The sequence below is a fragment of the Salmo salar genome, chromosome 19 (genome assembly GCF_965601325.2).
Source record: "Salmo salar chromosome 19, fSalSal1, whole genome shotgun sequence".
NCBI classification, from domain to species: Eukaryota; Metazoa; Chordata; class Actinopteri; order Salmoniformes; family Salmonidae; genus Salmo; species Salmo salar.
In genome coordinates this window covers 60360856-60384555 of record NC_138309.1, presented here as the reverse complement: position 1 = coordinate 60384555, position 23700 = coordinate 60360856, and the positions used below count along the sequence as shown (strand labels likewise).

Here is a 23700-nt window from a genome sequence, read left to right as displayed (position 1 = left end):
AGACTCAAGGCTGTAATCACTGCCAAAGGTGCTTCAACAAAGTACTGAGTAAAAAGGTCTGAATACTTATGGAAATGTCATATTTCAGTTTTTTAGTTTTTTTGGTGTTGCTAAAATAAAAAATAAAACAGTTTTTGCTTTGTCATTATGTGGTATTGTGTGTAGTTTGATGAGGGAAAAAATCAGTTTGATCAATTCTAGAATAAGGCTGTATCGTAACAGAATGTGGAAAAAGTCAAGGGGTCTGAATACTTTCCGAATGCAACACTTTGGTGTCAGTATAAAAAAGACACAAACATTGAGCTTAGTAAAGATTTAGGACTTTTACTTTTCTAATACAACCCAATGCCACTTGTAGAACTTAGTTTACTAAGAATTATGTATGTCCTTCAATCATATATAATATGCATTATCATACAGCTTTCAGATTTTAATATCAGCATACACAAATCACTGTAAACGTGTGGTCTTTCCTGGTCAAGGGTAAATACTAATACTGCTAATTAAATCATTTTAAAGTAGTGACAGAGGCAGCCAAATGTGTCCCTGCCCACAACCACCTGCAAAAGTAGAAATAGCGTGTGATAGAAGTTCATTTATATTGAGCTCAAACCATTTAGGTTAGATTGTAAAATAATTAAGGGAATTGTATGTCTCTCTTTAAGGTATTGGTAACATTACACATTTCAGCTTGATGATTATACCATTGTGAGCGTCAACCTTTTACGTTAAATCAGTCAAATCAAAATTCAAAGTCATTTTGCACCAAAGTGGATTTTTCCATGAAGACATGCACATTTCATTAAAAAAGTTGCTGACATAATGCTTGAGAGTTTTGAGAGTGGTAGGATGACATCACTGCACAACTTCCACATAATTGGCAGGGTAGAAGCCGTCATTCCCTCCGTCCAGCATCCCCCTGCACCACCCCTGGTCGTCCTCCTCCTCAACCTTCAGGAACACCTCACCTGGAATAATACAGGTATGGAAACAGGCATGATTCTGGATGACACACTTGAGACATTGGACTGGCAAAAGGAACTGTAGTCTTTCAATGCTTTAGACATAATGCTGAATTTAACTGTGTTTTAAACGGTCATGTCACCTGCTTTAAAGGACAGCTCATCACTTTCCTCTCCAACATAATTATACAGAGCTCGCACCTTCACTCCTCCAATCATCACACTAGAGGATGGAGGAATGATAGAATGAATAAGGGAGTTCATCTAGAAATGTCTTACCATAAAACTTCAATTAATTGCCCAGGCATTTATTTCCTTAAATCAATAAACACAATAGGCTCTTATTAGAGCCAAGGCATCAATTTGAGCCAGGTGTCTATTTCGCAGTGGTGTAAAGTACGCAAGTAAAAATAGTACTACTTAAGTTTTTAGTTTTTTTTTGGGGGGGGGGGGGGGGGTATCTGTACTTTACTTTACTATTCATATATATTTTTTTACTTTTACTTTTTTAATTTTTTAAAATGTTTATTTCACCTTTATTTAACCAGGTATGCAAGTTGAGAACAAGTTCTCATTTACAATTGCGACCTGGCCAAGATAAAGCAAGCAGTTTGACACATACAACAACACAGAGTTACACATGGAGTAAAACAAACATACAGTCAATAATATAGTAGAAAAATAAGTCTATATAAAAAGTGAGCAAATGAGGTGAGATAAGGGAGGTAAAGGCAAAAAAGGCCATGGTGGCGAAGTAAATACAATATAGCAAGTAAAACACTGGAATGGTAGATTTGCAGTGGAAGAAAGTGCAAAGTACAAATAGAAATAATGGGGTGCAAAGGAGCAAAATAAATAAATAAATAAATACAGTTGGGGAAGTGGTAGTTGTTTGGGCTAAATTATAGATGGGCTATGTACAGGTGCAGTAATCTGTGAGCTGCTCTGACAGCTGGTGCTTAATTAAAGCTAGTGAGGGAGATAAGTGTTTCCAGTTTTAGAAATGTTTGTAGTTCGTTCCAGTCATTGGCAGCAGAGAACTGGAAGGAGAGACGGCCGAAGGAGGAATTGGCTTTGGGGGTGACCAGAGAGATATACCTGCTGGAGCCCGTGCTACAGGTGGGTGCTGCTATGGTGACCAGCGAGCTGAGCTAAGGGGGAACTTTACTTTACTTCACTACATTCCTAAAGAAAATCATGTACTTTTTACTCCATACATTTTCCCTGAATGCTTAGCAGGACAGGAAAATTGTCTAATTCACGAGCTTATCAAGAGAACACCCTTGGTCATCCCTACTGCCTCTCATCTAGCCAACTTACTAAACACAAATGCTTCATTTGTAAATGATGTCTGAGTGTTGGCGTGTGCCCCAGGCTATCCGGGAAATATAAAAAACAAGAAGATTGTGCCATCTGGTTTGCTTAATGTAAGGAATTAGAAATGATTTACACTTTAGCTTTTATTTTTTATACTTAAGTATATTTTAGCAATTACATATACTTTTGATACTTAAGTATATTTCTAACCAAATATTTGTAGACTTCTACTGAAGTAGGAAAAGTACCCAATTGTCATACTTGAGTAAAAGTAAAGATACCTTAATAGAAAATTACTCAAGTAAAAGTGAAAGTCACCCAGTAAAATAGTACTTGAGTAAAAGTCTAAAAGTATTTGGTTTTAAATATACTTAAGTATCAAAAGTAAATGTAATTATTAAAACATACTTAAGTATTAAAAGTAAAAGTATTAATCATTTCAAATTCCTTATATTAAGAAAACCAGATTCTTAACTATTCTTGTTTTTTATTTATTTACGGATAGCCAGGGGCACACTCCAACACTCAGACATCATTTACAAATTAAGCATTTGTGTTTAGTGAGTCCGCCAGATCGGGGGCAGTAGGGATGACCAGGGATGTTCTCTGGATAAGTGCGTGAATTGGACCATTTCTTGTCATGCTAAGCATTCAAAATGTAACGAGTACTTTTGGGTGTCAGGGAAAATGTATGGATTAAAGAGTACATTATATTTTTTAGGATTGTAGTGAAGTAAAAGTAAAAGTTGTCAAAAAGATAAATAGTAAGGTAAAGCACAGATACCCCCAAAAAACTACTTAATTAGTACTTTAAAGTATTTTTACTTAAGTACTTTACACCACTCGCTAGAAGTTCTGTTAGCAGCCAATGGCTAGCAGTTTCTTACTGGGGATGAAAAGGGATGCTTGCCATAATGTTTTATAGTCATTACTGAATTATTTTATTTAACAAATCAAACATTAAACCTTGTAAACAATTCATGGTAATTCATGGTAACTTTGTAAACAATTCATTTAGACCCAGCGTATATTTGTTGAAATGTATTTGAGACTCAACGTTTAATTGACGTTTTCCAGTAATCAATTGTAATGGACATTGTAATATGTTGGATACAAATACACACACACACACACACACACACACACACACACACACACACACACACACACACACACACACACACACACACACACACACACACACACACACACACACACACACACACACACACACACAGCTTACGGTTTATCCTTCTGGCCTTTCTTGTCTCTTTTTTTATTTTTCGGCTTCTTTACAGGTGGGATCCATTCCTGATGATACAGATAAGCGTTGGTTATTCCTTCTCATTAAACTCTCTCCATATCATTTGATTTCACACAACACATGGTATGTATACAGTAGTAATCTACTGTATAGAGCTCTCACTCTATATGGCTGGTGGGAATATGCCGATCAACACTAGCAAAGGTCAAAGGTCAATATAATGAGTAACAGTTGTTTACCTCAATCGTTGGCCAGTCAGTGGGCATGCCTGGGCCGTGGTTGTTCTTCCACCACCTTAGATCGTCCGCCTCACTGATGGACGTGAGGGTGTGGTGGAGCTCACTGTACACGGTCTTCACACTGACAGACAGCGACAGACAGAACGGGAGAGGATGTTCGTATAATGAACACTTAGATCATCACAGACCTCTCACACACACACACACATACACACACACACACACACAACTCTATGCACACTCACACTGACACTCCAACACACACACACAAACTCACACACTTCATTTGCTCACACACACACACACACACACACACACATTCATGCTGACTCTATACACACGCACGCACACACTCACATACAATCATTATATATGCTGCTGCTACTCTGTTTATCATATATATCCCGATGCATAGTCACCTTACCCCTATGCATATCTACCGCTACCACTCCAGTGTCCCTGAACATTGTAAATATGGTATTGGTACTGATTCTGGAACTGACTCTGTATATAGGTTACTTACTTTCTTGTGTTTTGAAAAACATTTTTTTTTTTAAATATCGATTACTGCATTGCTGGGAAAGAGCTTGCAAGAAAAGCATTTCACTGTACTTGTGCATGTGACAATAAAACTTGAAATGCACGCACGCACCCACACGAGTGAGGACAGAGACAGAAGGAGGAGGCTCCTGTACCTTTCATTGTTGGTGATGTCCAGGTGTCTGTGGATGGACAGGAAGGCCTGTTTGAGGAAGCTGATCCTCTTCCTCTCCTCCTCCTGCGATTGGTCAAAAATGGCCTCCATCTCCTCCATGTAGCGAGGCGCATAGGACGTTACATCCTCCAACACCTTCTCATATTTCTCGCGGACCTGTCACAACATCAGAGTAGTGATGTCATACCATCAAAACACATCTTGCCACCAAAGACTGTGTAAGCTTGCCACCAAAGACTGTGTAAGCTTGCCAACAAAGACTGTGTAAGCTTGCCAACAACATTTCTCGCGGACCTGTCACAACATCAGAGTAGTGATGTCATACCATCAAAACACATCTTGCCACCAAAGACTGTGTAAGCTTGCCAACAAAGACTGTGTAAGCTTGCCACCAAAGACTGTGTAAGCTTGCCAACAAAGACTGTGTAAGCTTGCCACCAAAGATTGTGTAAGCTTGCCAACAAAGACTGTGTAAGCTTGCCAACAAAGACTGTGTAAGCTTGCCACCAAAGACTTTGTAAGTTTGCCACCAAAGACTGTGTAAGCTTGCCACCAAAGACTGTGTAAGCTTGCCAACAAAGACTGTGTAAGCTTGCCAACAAAGACTGTGTAAGCTTGCCACCAAAGATTGTGTAAGCTTGCCACCAAAGACTTTGTAAGCTTGCCAACAAAGACAGCGTAAGCTTGCCAACAAATACTGTAAGCTTGCCACACACAGTCCCATTGTTTTTAACGTAATTTGTTAATGTATTGTGACGTGGAATCTATGTGGAAAATACATTGGATTTGAAAAAAGTAATCAACTGTTGTTTTGAGGTTGACATTTCATCATGGATATCAAATTACAATACAGATAAACCTTGTATGAAATATGTTGAATTTGTACATTTAAATCAATGTCAGATCTTCAATGTTATATCCACTATCAGAAGAAAATAACAACAGGCCGGGCAGCATCTTCTACTGGATAATTGATCTATCTACAGCTACCCTTCGGTCTCTCATCCAAGGTTTTAACCCAGCCAAGCCCAGCCCTCCTGAGCTATGATATTTCTCACTGACTATTTCCAAAGTGCTATCATGCGAAAGATTGTTGAGAGATCTCCACTTAAATTCTAAATATACTCACTGTTGCTATTGAAGTCATTCCAAAGGGTAGGTTTAACAGAGCAATTGAAATGTGACCATACTTTGCCACTCATGTATCATCAATGCTGCTACTTAGGCCTATATAGCATTTGCAAAGTCATCAACAGCTATTGTTTCAATTCACCCCAGAATTGAACTAAAAATAGACAATACAATAGGCCTAGGTTTTCAAGCCCTGGTTGATTTCAAATTGAATGATATTTTGTGATATTGAATTGTGTTTGGATATCAACACAACCAAATATCAGTATTTGAAGGATATATATCTTCTGTTTGTATAGTTACATCTGTGCCAATGACTTAGTCTAGCTTTAATTCCAGTTTGTCTACAAATTCAAAATTTAATAAATAATTAATATGTTGTATTCGTGTCTCCATCTCAACCAGAAGTTAAAGTTAAAGAACAGTTTAAAGTGCATTTAAAGTTTGATTTGATTTAGTCCTATTCTTTAAATTAGATTTTTGGTTGAGATGGATACATCAATCCAACATATTAATTATTCATTTGTATACAAACTGGAATTAAAGCCAGACTAAATCAGTGGCATAGATGGAACTATCCAAGTGGAAGATACATCTCCTTCAAATGCTGATATTTGGTTGCATTGGAAACCAAACACTCCTCAATATCACTTTTATCATACAATAAATAGCTTATTAACTTGTCGACAAGATAACAAATGATATGTTGGATTCACGTCTCCAACTCAACCAAAAATAAAAGTTAAAGAATGGCATTAAGCCAATGGCTCAGATGAAACTATCCAGGCTGTAGATACATCTCATTTAAATGTTGATATTGTCAACCAAGCACAATTCCATATTACTATGTAATACAGTAAACATTAAACGTTAAAATGAGTAACACATCCATGGCCACATTTCGAGGTTACTGAAACTATACATTTCTTCTTATGTAATGATATATAAAGCGTGCATGTTCAAGATAGCAAGCACGTGAATCAGGCTTTCATGGTCGAATTGCTGCAAAGAAACCACTACTAAAGGACACCAATAAGTAGAAGAGACTTGCTTGGGCCAAGAAACACGAGCAATGAACATTAGACCGGTGGAAATCTGTCCTTTGGTCTGATGAGTCCAAATTTGAGATTTTTGGTTCCAACCACCATGTCTTTGTAAGATGCAGAGTAAGTGAATGGATTATCTCTGCATGTGTGGTTCCCACCATGAAGCATGGAGGAGGTGTGATGTGTGGTGGTGCTTTGCTGGTGACACTGTCAATGATTTATTTAGAATTCAAGGCACACTTAACCAGCATGGTTAACCACAGCATTCTGCAGCGATACACCATCCCATTTGGTTTCGGCTTAGTGGGACTATAATGACCCAAAACACACCTCCAGGCTGTGTAAGGGCTATTTGACCAAGAAGGAGGGTGATGGAGTGCTGCATCAAATGACATGGCCTCCACAATCACCTGACCTCAACCCAATTGAGATGGTTTGAGATGAGTTGGACTGCAGAGCGAAGGGAAAAAAAAGCAGCCAACAAGTGCACAGCATATGTGGGAACTCCTTCAAGACTATTGGAAAAGCATTCCAGGTGAAGCTGGTTGAGAGAATGCCAAGAGTGTGTAAAGCTGTCAACAAAGGCAAAGGGTGGCTACTTTGAAGAATCTCAAATATAAAATATATTTTGATTTGTTTAACACTTTTTTGGTTACTATATGATTCCATATGTGCTATTTCATAGTTTTGATGTCTTCACTATTATCCTACAACGTAGAAAATAGAAAAATAAAGAAAAACTCTTGAATGAGTAGGTGTGTCCAAACTTTTGACTGGTACTGTATATGAATGTATATGAATGGGCCCTTCTGGTTTAGCCAGTGTCCCTATATACTGTACACTACATGAAAAAAAGTATGTGGACACCTGCTCGTTGAACATCTCATTCCAAAATCATGGGCATTAACATGGAGTTGGTCACCCCTTTGCTGCAATAACAGCCTCCACTCTTCTGGGAAGGCTTTAAACTAAATGTTGGGCGATTACGCCTGGCTCACAGTCAGCGTCCCAATTCATCACAAAGGTGTTCGATGAGGTTGAGGTCAGGGCTCTGTGCAGGCAAGTCAAGTTCTTCCACACCGATCTTGACAAACCATTTCTTTATGCACATCGCTTTGTGGACTGGGGCATTGTCATGCCGAAACAGGAAAGGGCCTTCCCGAAACTGTTGCCACAAAGTTGGAAGCACAGAATCGTCTAGAATGTCATTGTATGCTGTGCTGTTAAGATTTATCTTCACTGGAACTAAGGGGCCTACCCGAACCATGAAAAACAGCCCCAGGCCATTATACCTCCTCCATCAAACTTTATGGTTGGCACTACGCATTGGGGCAGGTAGCGTTCTCCTGGCATCCGCCAAACCCAGATTCTTCCGTCAGACTGATAGATGGTGAAGTGTGATTCATCACTCCAGAGAATGTGTTTCCACTGCTCCAGAGTCCAATGGCGGCAAGCTTTACACTACTCCAGTTGACGCTTGGCATTGTGATCTTAGACTTGTGTGTGACTGCTCAGCCATGCAAACCCATTTCATGAAGCTCCCGAAGAATGGTTATTGTGCTTATGTTGCTTCCAGAGGCAGTTTGAACTCGGTTGTGAGTGTTTCAACCGAGGACATTTTTATGCGCTATGCGCTTCAGCTCTCAGCAGTCCCGTTCTGTGAGCTTGTGTGACCTAACACTTTGCAGCTGAGCCGTTGTTGCTCCTAGATGTTTCCACTTCACAATAACAGCACTTACAGTTGACCGGGGCAGCTCTAGCAGGACAGAAATTTGACAAACTGACTTGTTGGAAAGGTGGCATTCTATGACTGTGTCATGTTGAAAGTCACTGAGCTCTTCAGTACTAGCCAATCTACTGCCGATGTTTGTCTATGGAGATTGCATGGCTGTGTGCTGTATTTTATACACCTGTCAGTAATGGGTGTGGCTGAAATAGCCGAATCCACTCATTTGAAGGGGTGTCCACATACTTTTGTATATATAGTGTAAGTTAAAATAATTTACTACTGGATAAACAAAGATGGTGCCTAACAATAACATGGAAGGTGGTTACTATGGTGGTTACAATAACACATTTTTGCCCCTGCCATAAAAGGAAACTGTATGTGGGAAAAATTCCTTAAAATAGTCTACCAGATGGGGGCATGGGCTAGGGAAGTGCAACATTTCCATATCTGTCTAGTTGAGCATCCCACACTCTCAGATTAATGAATATAAATTGAGCAGTTGTGAGTTAGTAGCCTTTCAGTTTTTCTCACTTTGTCTTTCTCCACACTGGCCTTCTCTCGAGCGTCTTGGATCTTTTTCAGTTTCTCAGGACTCAGCTCTGTGTTCTCCTTGGCCTGCGTCTCTCTGTCTATGGCTATCTGTTCCTTATGGCAAGCCTTATGGTATGCACCACGGGCTTTCTCCAGCTACGACATACGGGTAAAAATATGCAAAACAAAGTTAAAACATTGTATTCCCTGCTTCCATGAACACGCCACTCACTACTCATCAGATCTGGGTTCAAATACTACTTTAATCCTTTCAAATACTTTGAGTGTTTGCTTTAGCCTGCCTTGGAGTGCCAAGTAGTGGGTGGGGTTTGCACATTTGGGACTTTTTAATTGGTTTCAATGCAAAAGACTTCTCAATCAAGCACAGCTAAAGTATTGCATAAAAAAAGATTGTATTTGAACCCAGTTCTACTACACATGTCCTACTACTCATAGGCTAAAATAACACCTCCCTTGGGAGTAATTCAATCACTATAATAGGGTGTGCCGCATACAGTAGGATACATAAAATATATTTTGAGGGTTCAGGAATTTATCACCTAGCTTCTAATCTCACCAGCAAAGGGTAAGCCTTGCATGCTACTAGCCTTGGAGATGTAAATGTAATGGTGCCCAAACTTAGACTACCGTAAAACTAAAGTACTGTAGAGAAACAGTTAGGCATAAAGTTGACTTCCTCGTAATCAAGCAATAGGGATGTGAAGTACAATCCCCCCAACGCACACAAATGCGGGCTCATTTGGTCAGTTTACATTTTACATTTTAGTCATTTAGCAGACGCTCTTATCCAGAGCGACTTACAGTAGTGAATGCATACATTTCATACAATTTCATACATTTTTTTTTGCTGGCCCCCCGTGGGAATCGAACCCACAACCCTGGCGTTGCAAACACCATGCTCTACCAACTGAGCTGAGCTACAGGGAACCAGTTCATGAAGACACCTAACATATGGGTTTTGTAACCTTTCCCAGCCTCTTGGCCCAGGGTTTCTGAGCGCGTGCAAACCCTGTCTCGTTTTCGTGGGTCTCACGGAATCCACAGAATATCTTCTTAGGGAAGGTATCCTTCTGCCAGCTCTTTACTCTGTCCCCCTCCTCTGTAACGAGGGACTGGGAGATAGAGGAATGGAGAATGGATAGACGCTCAGCGGAGGAGAAGAAACACTGCCACGCCCTCATAAGGGAGCCATAGAGCGGCCCTAGGGTGATAGAGAAGAGAAAGGGAAAGATAAAAAGAGAGAAGACTTTTAACTGATTAGGGAATGATAACTAATTAGATTGATGCAACCTGGACTCAGGGGTAAATGTAACATAGCAAACAAAAATCCAGAGACACTCAATTTACTGTGATATGTTACGTTTGGTATGGTATGCATTCATTTGTGGATGTCCATCAACCATTTCTTATGATATGTTACGAATTACAATTCGTATGATGTGTTACAAATTGCAATTTGTACAATATGTCATGAATTTGCTATACATATGATATGCTATGAATTTCAATTTGTTGTGACTAACATTAGCTAGGTTGCTAGGTCGCTAACAGTAATTTTAGCCAGGCTAGGGGTAAGGTTAATGCTAGGTTTAGGGTTAAGAGTTAGGTTAAAGGGTTAAGGTTAGGGTTAGGGTTAGGGTTAGCTAGCATGCTAAGTAGATACAAAGTAGCTAAAAAGTAATAAGGAGTTGCAAAGTTGTTATTTATCTAAAATGCAAAAGTTGTTTGTGATGAGATTCGAACACAACCTTTAGATTGCTAGACGTTTGCGTTAGGAATTACTGTAGGTTAAGGTTAGCATTAGGGGAAGGGTTAGCTAACATGCTAAGTAGTTGCAAAGTAGCTAAAAAGTAGTAAGTAGTTACAAAGTTGCTAATTATCTAAAATGCAAAAGTTGTCTGTGATGAAATTCGAACACGCATCCTTTGGGTTGCTAGACGTTTGTGTTATTTTGCAAACTTCTGTCTTATGTATCCATACCAAACGTACCATACTGTATCATACTAATTTGAGTGTCCCGGATTTCGTTTAATATGTTACATCTAGTCTATGAGAACAGCCTGATTGATAATACAAAGACCAGGTGGGAGGATTTGGCATAGTGTATTTGTTCATAATTTTGACAGTTTATAATGAGTGCTATAGTATAGAAGTCCAGTCCTGAAGTCCTTCTTGGTTCTCCTTCACTTACGGGCGTCTACTATGGCCTTCCACTTGCTGCCCCACTCACTGAGCTGCTGGGCGTACTGCTTCTCTACTTTGGCCCTCTCATTGAAACAGGCCATGATATCTTTACATGCATGGAAGGACTGGTCAGTGCGTCGGACGGTTCGTTCATAGTTCCCTGGCTGGGGAGGAAGAGGGGGAGAGAGGGATGGCGGAGAGAAGAGTTGATCAGGATCAGGAGGAACTGCAGAAAGAGGCATTGCTATAGATTCGACTCTCCTGTTATAAGAACACATAGAAAATCAGTTAATGGTAGTCATGAACTGTTGTAAAAGGTTGATGTTTATATTCATATCTGTAACTTCCTCCTCACCATCCAGAAGCTCTGCATCCTGGAGTCCTCATTGGGTTCTCTAGGGAGCGTCGACATTTTTGGGTATGTCTTTGAAGAGCAGAGGAAAAGATCATAAACAACCTTCAGTACTTTCACAGAGATTTCATCATTATATGAAGTACTGTGCCGTGTTACAATTCCAACCAAGTGGGTTAACCCTATTGGCGCGATGTGTAGGGTGTTTGCCATTCATACCAGCAACCCGGGTTTGCATCCCTGCACCGTAGTTCTATACATTGTTGTCAGAAGTGGGATGGCGGCCTTGGGCAGTGGTGTAAAGGTACTTAAAGTACTACTTAAGTAATTTTTTGGGCATCTGTACTTTACCTTATTATTTATATTTTGACAACTTTTACTTTTACTTCACTCCCTCCAAAGAAAATAATGTACTTTTTACTCTATACATTTTCCATGACACCCAAAAGTACTCGTTACATTTTGACAGGAAAATAGTCAAATTCACGCACTTATCAAGAGAACACCCCTGGTCATCCCTACTGCCTCTGATCTGGCGGACTACCTAAACATAAATACTTAATTTGTAAATTAATGTCTGAGTGTTGGAGTGTGCCCCTGGCAATCTGTAAATAAAAAATATACACTGCTCAAAAAAATAAAGGGAACACTTAAACAACACAATGTAACTCCAAGTCAATCACACTTCTGTGAAATCAAACTGTCCACTTAGGAAGCAACACTGATTGACAATACATTTCACATGTTGTTGTGCAAATGGAATAGACAACAGGTGGAAATTATAGGCAATTAGCAAGACACCCCCAATAAAGGAGTGGTTCTGCAGGTGGGGACCACAGACCACTTCTCAGTTCCTATGCTTCCTGGCTGATGTTTTGGTCACTTTTGAATGCTGGCGGTGCTTTCACTCTAGTGAAAGCACCGCCAGCACAAGTGGCTCAGGTAGTGCAGCTCATCCAGGATGGCACATCAATGCGAGCTGTGGCAAGAAGGTTTGCTGTGTCTGTCAGCGTAGTGTCCAGAGCATGGAGCCGCTACCAGGAGACAGGCCAATACATCAGGAGACGTGGAGGAGGCCGTAGGAGGGCAACAACCCAGCAGCAGGACCGCTACCTCCGCCTTTGTGCAAGGAGGAGCAGGAGAAGCACTGCCAGAGCCCTGCAAAATGACCTCCAGCAGGCCACAAATGTGCATGTGTCTGCTCAAACGGTCAGAAACAGACTCCATGAGGGTGGTATGAGGGCCCGACGTCCACAGGTGGGGGTTGTGCTTACAGCCCAACACCGTGCAGGACGTTTGGCATTTGCCAGAGAACACCAACATTGGCAAATTCGCCACTGGCGCCCTGTGCTCTTCACAGATGAAAGCAGGTTCACACTGAGCACGTGACAGACGTGACAGAGTCTGGAGACGCCGTGGAGAACATTCTGCTGCCTGCAACATCGTGCAGCATGACCGGTTTGGCGGTGGGTCAGTCATGGTGTGGGGTGGCATTTCTTTGGGTGGCCGCACAGCCCTCCATGTGCTCGCCAGAGGTAGCCTGACTGCCATTAGGTACCGAGATGAGATCCTCAGACCCCTTGTGAGACCATATGCTGGTGCGGTTGGCCCTGGGTTCCTCCTAATGCAAGACAATGCTAGACCTCATGTGGCTGGAGTGTGTCAGCAGTTCCTGCAAAAGGAAGGCATTGATGCTATGGACTGGCCATAGCACATCTGGGACATCATGTCTCGCTCCATCCACCAACGCCACGTTGCACCACAGACTGTCCAGGAGTTGGCGGATGCTTTAGTCCATGTCTGGGAGGAGATCCCTCAGGAGACCATCCGCCACCTCATCAGGAGCATGCCCAGGCATTGTAGGGAGGTCATACAGGCACATGGAGGCCACACACACTACTGAGCCTCATTTTGACTTGTTTTAAGGACATTACATCAAAGTTGGATCAGCCTGTAGTGTGGTTTTCCACTTTAATTTTGAGTGCGACTCCAAATCCAGACCTCCATGGGTTGATAAATTGGATTTCCATTGATTCTTTTTGTGTGATTTTGTTGTCAGCACATTCAACTATGTAAAGAAAAAAGTATTTAATAAGATTATTTATTTCATTCAGATCTAGGATGTGTTGTTTAAGTGTTCCCTTTATTTTTTTGGGCAGTATATATACAAATTGTGCCGTCTGGTTTGCATAATATATGGAATTTGAAATGATTAATACTTTCACTTTTGATACTTAAGCATATTTTAGCAAGTCCATTTACTTTTTATACTTAAGTATATTTAAAACCAAATGCTTTTAGACTTTTACTGAAGTAGGATTTTACTGGGTGACTTTCACTTTTACTTGAGACATTTTCTATTAAGGTATCTTTACTTTTACTCATGTATGACAATTGGGTACTTTTTCCACCACGAGCCGTGGGGCCATCGGAACACACGGCCCGGGACATGTGAGGGGGCTGAGCAGTCGAAGCACGGGGATTTGCCTCCCTGTTAGGAAGGGGCAGTGCAGCTATATGAGCCACATTACAATTTTTACCAAGTGGGTTATACCTATTGGCGTGATGCGTAGGGTGTTTACCTTTTACGCCTGCAACCCGTGTTCGCTTCCCTGCCGTTCACTACAATATCAACAGATATACATCTATCTTTTAAATATAAGCATTTGGCTCTTGAATCTGAAATGTACATGCCAGTGATCAAACTTAATGGCTTGATGACATAATTAGTACAGATTTGTACAGAATCTACTCAAATTAAATATGAAATATGATATGATTTGGAAAATACAGAATCTCATTGAAATCGATAATGCAACAAACAACGACAAGCAACTCCTTCACTGAGCCTTCGGAACTGGAACCAGCTGCAACATTCTATATACATTACATTGCTTACATCTATGATATACTAGCTGAACCAGAGGAGGCTGGTGGGAGGAGCTATAGGAGGACGGGCTCATTGTAATGGCTGGGATGGCATAAATGGAACGGTATCAAACACATCAAACACATAGAAACCACATGTTTGACTCCGTTCCATGAATTCCATTCCAGCCTTTACAATGAGCCCACCCTTCTATAGTGCCTCACATCAGCCTCCTCTGCTCTGAACCCATCGTGAGTAAGGGGAGTGTCATTCCGAGACTGGAATTTATAGACTGGAATCTAACAGCAGGAATAGAACACCCGCTCCGACATTCTTCCTGCTGCTGTCCCAAAATAAACAGGGAGGGAAAGGTCATATTTCCCTGGCTCTGACTAACGGCCTCCCTCACTATTAGCCGAGCCATCTTCTACTCTCACACGTCCCTTCCATGCTCATGGAAAACATGACAACAAAGTGCGAGGAGAGTGTTTGGGTTTAGCAAATCAGATAATATGCCTACTGTAGTTCTAAGTCAAAGCTTTGTTTGAAATAATTAACACAGCTTTGTTATAACCCAACTGAGGAAAAGATATGAGGCTGTGTCAGTATAGGAGGTACTTTGAACAGTACAAGATAAAAACAGATTCATGCACAAACACACAAGCACTCAGACACTTACAGGCTTATTTATCTCCCTAACACATTGGCACTTTGTTGGCTGAGTGATAATTTCCTCTGTGTGAAACTGACTAACCACACCTCATCACAAGACTAACGCAGAGGGAAGAGAAGAACCAAGGTTTTGTCTCTGAAAAGTTCTCCCCCTTGCTGCTGTGCTTATCTACCATCTCCCTCCTACAGCTGGTCTTCTATGACATGATATAACAGTACAGAAGGCCTACTGTTGATAAATGTCACAGGATTGTTGTTCGGTTTTAAATACAGTCCCACTATAGCAACTTTGTTTTATTACATGTCCGTCTCTACCCATCTCTTCTTCAGCATGCCGAGGTAAGGTGGGTAGGGGACTGGGGTTTTTAAGTATCAATTGGCTAGTTTGTCTTGGCTCAGTTTCACAACGCTGAACAGTATCATAGACTATAATTCAAATAAAAATAAATTCAAGTTGCATTCAATCATTACAAGGATCAAGTCCTCATTCAAACATGACAAAATAAAAACCATGCCGGGGAGAATCCATCACTTACATGTCTCCCTCTGAATCACCAGTGACTACTCAAGAGGCCACTTGCTAGTTCTAGGGCCGTTCCGACTTTCTCTCCCTTTCTCTCCGTCTCTCTTTTCTCTCCGAATGCCTCTCCCACAACACATGTTCCTCACTCCTCACTCACTGACCCAATTTTCCCTGGCACTTAAAGTTACACACACCAGTGTGATCTGAAAGACTGAGTCACCAAGGCAGATCCAACGAAAGTAAGACAGAGACAGTTAATTTGCATGAAAATCACATAATGATTGATGGGCAAGAGGAAAAAAACATTCTTACCTTTCTCTCCTCTTATGTTAGCAGGGCTGTTCCATCCTAATACTCATTCCACTGTTGGTCAAATTTCTCTTGCTCTTTTCTGCTGTTGCTATCCAAGTCTCCCCATCCCTTCTTTACTCTCCTCGTAGTTTCCTCAATACTCAATGTGTAAGATGATTCGTTTCGCCTACCCCTTTTTGCTCGCTCATTAGTTCCCTCTCTCTCTACAACTCTTACAACTCTTAGTCTATTAGAAAAACAGCTGGAAGAAACTTCATCCTCCTCCTCCTCTCCTTCCCTCCCTCCCTTACTCTCCTTCCCTCACCTCTCTCAATATGGTGCTAATGAATTGTAGAAGTTCATTTCGACCCTCTACTGGTCACAGCGTTGTGTCAATGTGGCACCGCATCATGGGAGCTTATTAGTGTGTGAGTGAGGGGTGGCCCCGTGAACTGTCACGTTCACCCTGTGCACTTTTGCAACACTCCATTCTCTGATGAGACTTGGGATTTGTCTGTTTTAAGAGACTATGCCGCCATACTCTCAGACCACATAGTACACACACTGCCACACTACTTGGGTGCAAAGTGGGAGTCGGAGTTCCCCTGATGCAGTGGGTCCTGGCAACCCACTGCAGAAGAACCCATCCAAGTGTGTCAGGGAACGACTTCTCGTTTACCCCTATCGAGTTTCTCTCTTTTTCTCCTCTGACTACCCACTTCTTAAAGACCCACCCTACCTCCTACACTGTATGACCACAACAGATGAATCCAAGTACTTCATGTGGCCGCTTTTCCTCATTCCGCCAGATCTGAATTAATCCTGAACATAGGAACAATATGGCATAAGGCCCCTGGTGGGCTGGGAGAAGGAGACGCTGCTAAATGAGTCAATCATAACAGGCCAGTCTAGATTGGATCTTTATGTGAACCAGGAAACCTTGGATTCAGAGAGGGAAAAAATATCAATAGAGTTCAATAGTTTATTCAGCGTTTATTTCAACACCTTAGTTATAACTCTATCATATCGGTATATTTCTGTATTTCATTTTGAACATAACTTCATAAATACCTCTTATCGCTGCATACATTTGCTCATACTGTAAATAGTCATCATATGTATATATTACTAGTCCTAAAATACTCTTTAAATCATAGAACGTAATGCTTCCTACACTACCGCTCAATCATTTCCGTCAGAAGGTTGTTGAAAGGCAACAACCCTAAAGAAGTAAAGGGTGTGTGTTGATGTGTAGGAGTTTCACTGGGAGGATGAAGTAGGTAATGGTAGAACAAGTCGAGCAGTATAGAAAGCATTTACCGGAAATAATACATAAAGAGAAAACAAAACAAGTAGCTTCAAATCATTTCTCACACTATTTGGAAGACAGCGATTCTGTAGTGTTATTTCTTTTTTACATATACCTAATGATTAATATAATAATTGTTTTAAAATTATACTATAATTGATGTTATTATTGTCGTCGTTATCATACTCGTCATTATCACTATATTATATAGGCCTATAAAGGATGTGTACAGGTTTTGAGTGTATTCCTCACCTTACAGTGCATTTCACTGAAGGCAATAGCCAAAAGGAACCTAAAAGAGCCTGTGTGTGTATCTGTGTGTGTTTGAATGTGTTTTTCTGAAATATGTGGATCTGAAAAAGGTTTCTCTTGAGATATTGGAGAGGTGTTTATGAAATAGGGCAAAGTTAGGATTGTCAACTGGTGCAAAATATACATCTCTACATTTTCGAACCATTAGAAAACTGGCGTTGAGTTGTGGAGAAGGCATATGAGAGAGGGACAGAGGGTGGGGAAAGGATCATGGGTAACCAGGCAAGCTGACAAACAGATCGACACAAACAGACACACACTCACAGAGGAAGAAGGCCTAGGAAACCATACATACCGTATAGACTGACAGACGCACAGTAAAAGCCCTTTTTTTTTGATCGCTGCACCTGTGTGTGTGAAAGTCGACATGGGACAAAAGACGCTCACATCCCTGGTATAGTCGTAAACATCATCATCATGAATGAATGAATGACAAACAGCTTTTGTAGTGTAAAATGACATGAGTTCATAGCAAACCCTGAGTCATGGCTGTGGACTCCAATACAGTCATGTCTCAGGGAAAAACAAACCAACATTTGATCATCCTCTGCCCCTCTCCTACATACTCCGGACGGCCTTTCTAAAGATAATAACTATCATAGTAAAAATGACATATTACGACTATATGTTTTGAATATTTTTCGAGTATTCGTCGTTACACACAAATCTGGATGATTAAATATCAATAATACTCTGACCCGTTTGAAATGAATGATTGCAATCAGCACTTGGTACGAAACAAATTCATGATTTGGATCTGTGAATCAATTTTTACATGTAAGCTATATTGTTACTCAGAGTTAGTAAAATACGTAGAAAGCTTGTTGGGAAATCACTAGGGAATTAGGGCATAAACTGACCTCAGTATAAAAAGTCCACTATTTTACTTTTTTTTTTACTGTTTACTTTAACTTAAAATGTCATGTACTTTTCCATTTTAGGACCATATTCAAACTTTTAGACATTCCAACAAAAGCTTCCAATCCCATGCTCTAATGCGCGTCAGAGTTTGCGCATGAATTCCAGGATAAGAATATGGCCTGTATTGTTTATTAGAGGTACCCAACCACCACCTTTAGTATATCCATGGGCTTACCCTCTCTGTATGGGTAGCAGCATTACAATCTCAAGATTCTTGTTAGCATTTCTCCCAGTACTGCAACCGCCAGGCAGCAGATGGAGTGTGAGAATCACCAGTCAAATGTCTGTGTGTGTGTGTGTGTGTCTGTGTGTGTGTGTCTGTCTGTGTGTGTCCATGTGTTAATTAAAAGCCTATTTATCAGTAGTTGTACAGTGGGTGTAAATAGACAATTGTCCTCCACTCATAACAAATCTCTCCTGGTGTGATTAAGCCTTTTCCGTCGTGATCCTTTACACCATTTGTCCAGCTCACAGTCTGTGTCCAATGGTCTTCTATAGAACTCATCTCGGTCCGTGTGTTTCTCTGTCTTTCTCTGAGCCCTGAGTCACCTCATCTTTCACTCTCTGCCTGTGGCTCAGGGGAGGGGCTAGGGTCATGCATGGGAGAGAACAGCCTGAGGAAAGAGGGAGGGGGGTAAATCAAGAAATAAGAATAAATAGAAAATGAAAAGTAGTGAAGGTAGTCAATTAAATGATAGAGAGAAATACATGTAGAGAGAGAGAGAGAGAGGGAGAGGGGGGAGGAGAGGGAGAGAGAGAGAGGGGGGGAGAGAGAGGGAGGAGAGGAGAGGGGGGAGAGAGAGAGATGGAATAACTTAGCAAATTAACTCTAAGGATAAATGCTTAATGACTAAAAAGGGAAGGGGGATGGACTCATCTGGCTCGCAGGGAAGGAAAGAGGCACTTGTCTTTCCTTCTCCATCCGGTCCTTCCTTCTCCCTCTTTATTTCCACTTGCCCCCTGGCTGACATGTTGCCTCTGTCTGTGCATTGACTCTGCCGTTCTTCCCTCACCTGTCAGTCAGTTTCTTCAGCGCTCTCTCGATGTTCATGCGGTGGCCGACGCGCGTCACCCCCAAGTCCAGGAAGTCGTCCTTGGTGAGGGAAGGCAAGTGGGAGCCGTCGATCTCGTTATCCAGGAAACGTTCCCTGTGCTCCCCCAGGTTCAGGTAGGAAAGCCAGTCGGCCACGTCCCACTTGGTCCAGTAGGACAGGGGCTTGATGGCGAAGGGCTTGGCCGGGGGAGGAGGGGTGAGGTGGGGGTAGTTGAGGCAGGATGGAGAGGGGGGCAGGTGCATGGAGGGTGAGGATGCGCCGGAGAGGAACTGGGTGGGGGAGAGGGAGCGGGAGACCAGGAGGGCGCGGGGAGGTTGTGGGGATGTGGGAAAAAGAGGAGAGGTGGAGGGGTTGAAGGGGTCTCCTAGGGTGTGACCTGGGGATGAGGGAGTTAGGGGAACGGGGAACTCAAAGGGGGTGTTGTAGACAGGGGTGCTGGGGAGGATGGGGAGGGAGGAGGGTCTGGGAGGGGCGGGGCTGGGGCGGTTTGTGGAGTAGATGAGGGGGCTGGGGGCACGCCGGCGGGACATAGACGACCTCAGCTCTGGACCAGGGGTACACTGGAAGTCAAAAATCTTGGCTCCACGGTACTTAGTGCGATGTTTGGGGGATGTGGGATAGGGTGAGTACGTGGGGGAGAGAGGAGGGTGGGATTGAGAGGGGGAGTAAGTGGGGGAGAGAGGAGGGTGGGAGGAGTGAGAGGGGGAGGTGGGCATCTGGGGAGAGGGGGAGTGGATCCAGTTAGGCTGGAGTGGGGGCTGGTGGGAGGGTGAGCCGGAGGGGGTGGCAGTGAGATTGGGGGTGAAGATTGACGGGCGATGCTGCGGGGAGGAGGTGGGTAAGGGGGAAGTGGAGTGGCCTGTGGGGGGGCTCTGAAACGAGGCAGAGAAATCCCCTGAATATCTGAAAGAGAATAAAAAAGGGATCACTGTACTCAGTAGGCAGTGCCGTGGAGTCACTGAGTGAAACCCTTAGAATTGACTAAACAACAACAGCCTTACCTTTGCATTGTGGGCGACCTCGGATTAATGGGACTCGGACCTCGCATCTCAGACTGACTCCAGTCCTCCGTGCTCTTATTGCTCATCTGTTGCAGCTTGGAGCTCAGCTCGTTGATGATGCTGGCCTTTACTCCCGATAGGGGTGAGTGCAGCCTGCGCCCCTCCACAGACATCCCACCCCCGCCTCGCTCAAGGCCCTGCCCCGGGTCAACCCCCTCGCTCCAGGACAAGGGTCTTGGCTCCAGGGTGTTGGGCCGCTCAAGACAGGCAGCCAAGGTGGAACCGAAGCTGTCCTCCATCTTGGGCCGACTCTGTCTGCGTTGTTTCCTCTCGTCCGCTGCTCCTCCCTCTCCTCTCCTGGCCTCCTCCTCTGGGTTGGCCTGTCTCTGGGGGTGTGGTGGGACACTCTGGCAGGGCGGATTGGTGCTTGCCTGTCGACGCAACGCTTCCCTTGTGTCCTTGATGCCCCCCTCTTTGTACTGCATCGTCTTTGGATACACAGGGGGGTTGGCCGTGTGTTTGGCATGGTGCGCTTCAAATGTTTGCCCACCTGAGTAAGGATCCGGGTGCACGCCACCCACTCTCTCCCCTTCCGCTCCTCCTCCTCCTCCTCCTCTCTCTCCCCTCAGTCTACTCACTCCCAGTGTTTCCAGATGGTGGTCGCTGCTACTGTCCAGCTCCTCAATCCCAGAGTCCACCACCGTCTCTGTCTGCCAGTCTCCAGTCTTCATCCTGGAGGGTTGGTGGTCGCCTGCCTTGCCAACAGCACTGATGGCGGTTCTGGGGGCGTTCCCAGCTACATTGCAGTCTGAAGACGGCGCAGAGGCGGTGGTACTGGTGGCGGCGGCGGTCACGGTCATCGTGGTAGCGTAGGTCACAGTCGTAGTGAGGGTGGCCGCGCCTCGGTCCTGTGCTAAGGTCATCGGGGAAACAGGGGCCCCCATATTAGCGGGGTTAACCGGTACGCTGGGGCCACTGGAGAAGGGGTGTGCATGGGACATGGGCTGGGGTCTGTGGAGTGAGGGGGCGGGTAAAACGGAGGCGACTGTGGCGGCGGAGGAACGGGGGAATATTTGGGGCGAGGTGAGGGAGGGAGACAGAGCTGACTGGGTGAGGTTGGCCACCTCGCTGTCGTAGGACGTGAGGCTGGAGGCAGCAGAGTCCCCGGTCTGGGGGGAAGGGAGGGGGGCGTTGGAGGCGAAGCCTCCTTGTGGAGGTACTTTAGGGGAGGGGAGGGGGGGCGGCGGGGGTGGCAAGGCGAGAGGGGCGTGTTGAGCTGAGTGTTGATGCTGTTGAGAGTATCCCCTCTGCAGTTCTCTCTGGCCTTGGCCGTTGGCGAACTGCAAGGGAGGGGGTAGGGGGTCAACAAAGACAAACTCATCATCTATGTCTATGGAGGGGGTGGGCGGTGGAAGCACCATGAGCCCCAGTCCCACTCCTCCTCCTCCCTCTCCCCCATCTTCATGTGGGTGGGCTGGGGCTGTGGGTAGGCGGTATTGGGGGATGTAGCTAGAGTTTGCACTGCTCTCCATCTGTAGGAACGAGGGTCTGCGGGGTGCAGGCTGAGGCGGTGGGCCGGGCGGCTGCATGGGCGGGCCAGGTGGCTCCCTGTCTCTAGGACTCTGTTGATAATACTGGGTCTGGTACTGGTTGGTTCTGTCCTCTGAAAAGCGAACTCTGAGGCCCTCTCTGGCTCCGGCTGCCTGGTCCCTCTCCACTCTCTCCCCTCCCCCTTCACCTCCCAAGCGTAATATCCTGGGTGACAGCGGGCGGCTCAGAGAGGCAGGGGAGGTAATGGCGGGGAACAGGGACGGCGTGGGGGACGGGAGAGAGGTAGGAAATGTCCCCACGCTGGACATCTGCCGGCCAAAGTGCCGCTCCTCCCGCCGGGTCCTCCGGTCGTCCTTGAGGGCCCTTTCCCGTGCAGCCAGTGCCAGGCCCAGGGGGGACGAGGGGTCAAGGACCTTCCCAGTCAGAGGGTGGATGAAGGTGGTGGCTGGAGAGCCTGGGCCGTAGTTGGAGGGAGCGGACTTGGGCTGGCCGTCCTGGCCCATCACAGGGGAGTGGTACTCAGGCAGCCCGAAGGCAGGGGGCATGCTGCTGGCGTAGTGGACGTAATTGTCCCCAGAGAACATGCCCTCGTCGATGGACTTGGAGGGGCGGAGGCGGGGGGTGGGGACATCCATCCCCATCCCCTGTAGAGGCTGGGTCCATACCCCCCCACCTCCCTCCGCCTCCCCTTGGATGTCCTCTTCGGAGGAGAGGAAGAAGGAAGCACTCTTCCTCCTCATGTCACGGAAACGTTCCCGGTCCCGGCGCGCTGCCCCGACGAAGGCCCCCCTGAACTGGTTGGTGAAGTCCAGATTCTCCAGGTTAGGGGGCAGCTGGGGGGCGACAGTCGAAGGGGGCATGGTGGAAGAGACAGGGGGCTGGGGTGGTAAGGGGGACACAGGGGAAGGCAGGCCGGGAGTGATGGGGGTGTCGGGGGAGGCGGATGGGGAGGTAGGGTCGTCTATGTCGGGAGGCGGATGCTCGGCATCTACGCTGCTGCCCTGGCTGCTGCGGCCACTGCCGCTGCTGGTGGAGGGGGCCTTGACGATGATGGTGGGGATGGGGATGGAGCTCTTCTCTTTGGCCCCTGAGCGCTTACCCCCCTGGCCTTGCCCCCCTCGGTGGTGCCTGCTGAGCCCACCTTCCACTGTGGTTTGCTTTACTAGAGGGCCCCTCCCGCCCTTCCTGCCTCCCCCACCCCTGCCTGCCCCTCCGCCCCTCTCCCGGGTCGCCACTTGCTGCTGGGGCTGCTGCTGCTGGGGCTGCTGTTGAGTTTTGGGAGCTGCGCTTGTGGGTGGAGTAGCACTACTGTAGCCCCTCCTCAACGGCCCCATTTTGCCCCCACCTCTCTTCATCCCCTCCGGGGGCTCCCCTGTGTATTGTCCTCCTCCTCTCCGGAGCGTCGGGGCCATGCCGTGCTGTTGATTGGCCCCGCCAGGGCCTCCCCTGTCCCAGCCTGCCTGGGTGGCGTGGGCTGCCTGCTGCTGGGTGAGGAGGGCCTGGGCCTGGGAGGACGGGGGCTGGGGGGCAGACTGCTCCCCCCTCCAAACAGTATGGGGGTCAGAAGATAAGGGGGGTTCTGGGGCGGATGTGTTGGGGGGAGGGGGGATGTCCTCTGACAGACTACGGGCCAGTTTCATGGCCGGGTTGTGGAGGTACTGCCTCTCCTCCTCCATCACACCTGAAACAGGGACACACAGAGATA

The 23700-nt window shown here is 45.0% G+C and overlaps 2 protein-coding genes across 4 annotated transcripts in view; both read right to left on the bottom strand.

The window, feature by feature from the left end:
- Nucleotides 1-308: 308 nt before the first annotated feature.
- On the bottom strand, nucleotides 309-16176 carry LOC106579238 (protein kinase C and casein kinase substrate in neurons protein 1). 3 transcript variants are annotated; one of them, XM_014158956.3, is made up of 10 exons: nucleotides 15868-16176; nucleotides 11495-11563; nucleotides 11147-11303; nucleotides 9921-10156; nucleotides 8935-9090; nucleotides 4478-4653; nucleotides 3783-3903; nucleotides 3523-3590; nucleotides 1106-1185; nucleotides 309-968 (listed from the first exon to the last, which is right to left on the bottom strand). In XM_014158956.3, exons 2-10 carry the CDS (start codon nucleotides 11549-11551, stop codon nucleotides 856-858), a joined length of 1164 nt encoding a protein of 387 aa, XP_014014431.1. In that variant the 5' UTR covers nucleotides 11552-11563; nucleotides 15868-16176; the 3' UTR covers nucleotides 309-855. The 3 variants fall into 3 exon arrangements, with proteins under 3 accessions (XP_014014431.1, XP_014014432.1, XP_014014433.1); XM_014158957.3 differs by lacking the exon at nucleotides 15868-16176 and adding an exon at nucleotides 15569-15714; XM_014158958.3 differs by lacking the exon at nucleotides 1106-1185 and having other exon boundaries at nucleotides 829-968.
- A 638-nt stretch (nucleotides 16177-16814) lies between these two features.
- The window catches only part of LOC106579239 (SH3 and multiple ankyrin repeat domains protein 1), a 44772-nt gene continuing 37886 nt past the window's right edge, over nucleotides 16815-23700 (bottom strand). The window contains exons 22-24 of the mRNA XM_082965531.1: nucleotides 20445-23676; nucleotides 19402-20346; nucleotides 16815-19002 (exon numbers count right to left, since the gene is read on the bottom strand). Coding sequence (XP_082821657.1) covers nucleotides 18939-19002; nucleotides 19402-20346; nucleotides 20445-23676 — 4241 coding nt within the window. The 3' untranslated portion in view covers nucleotides 16815-18938. The remainder of the gene's footprint in view (nucleotides 19003-19401; nucleotides 20347-20444; nucleotides 23677-23700) is intronic.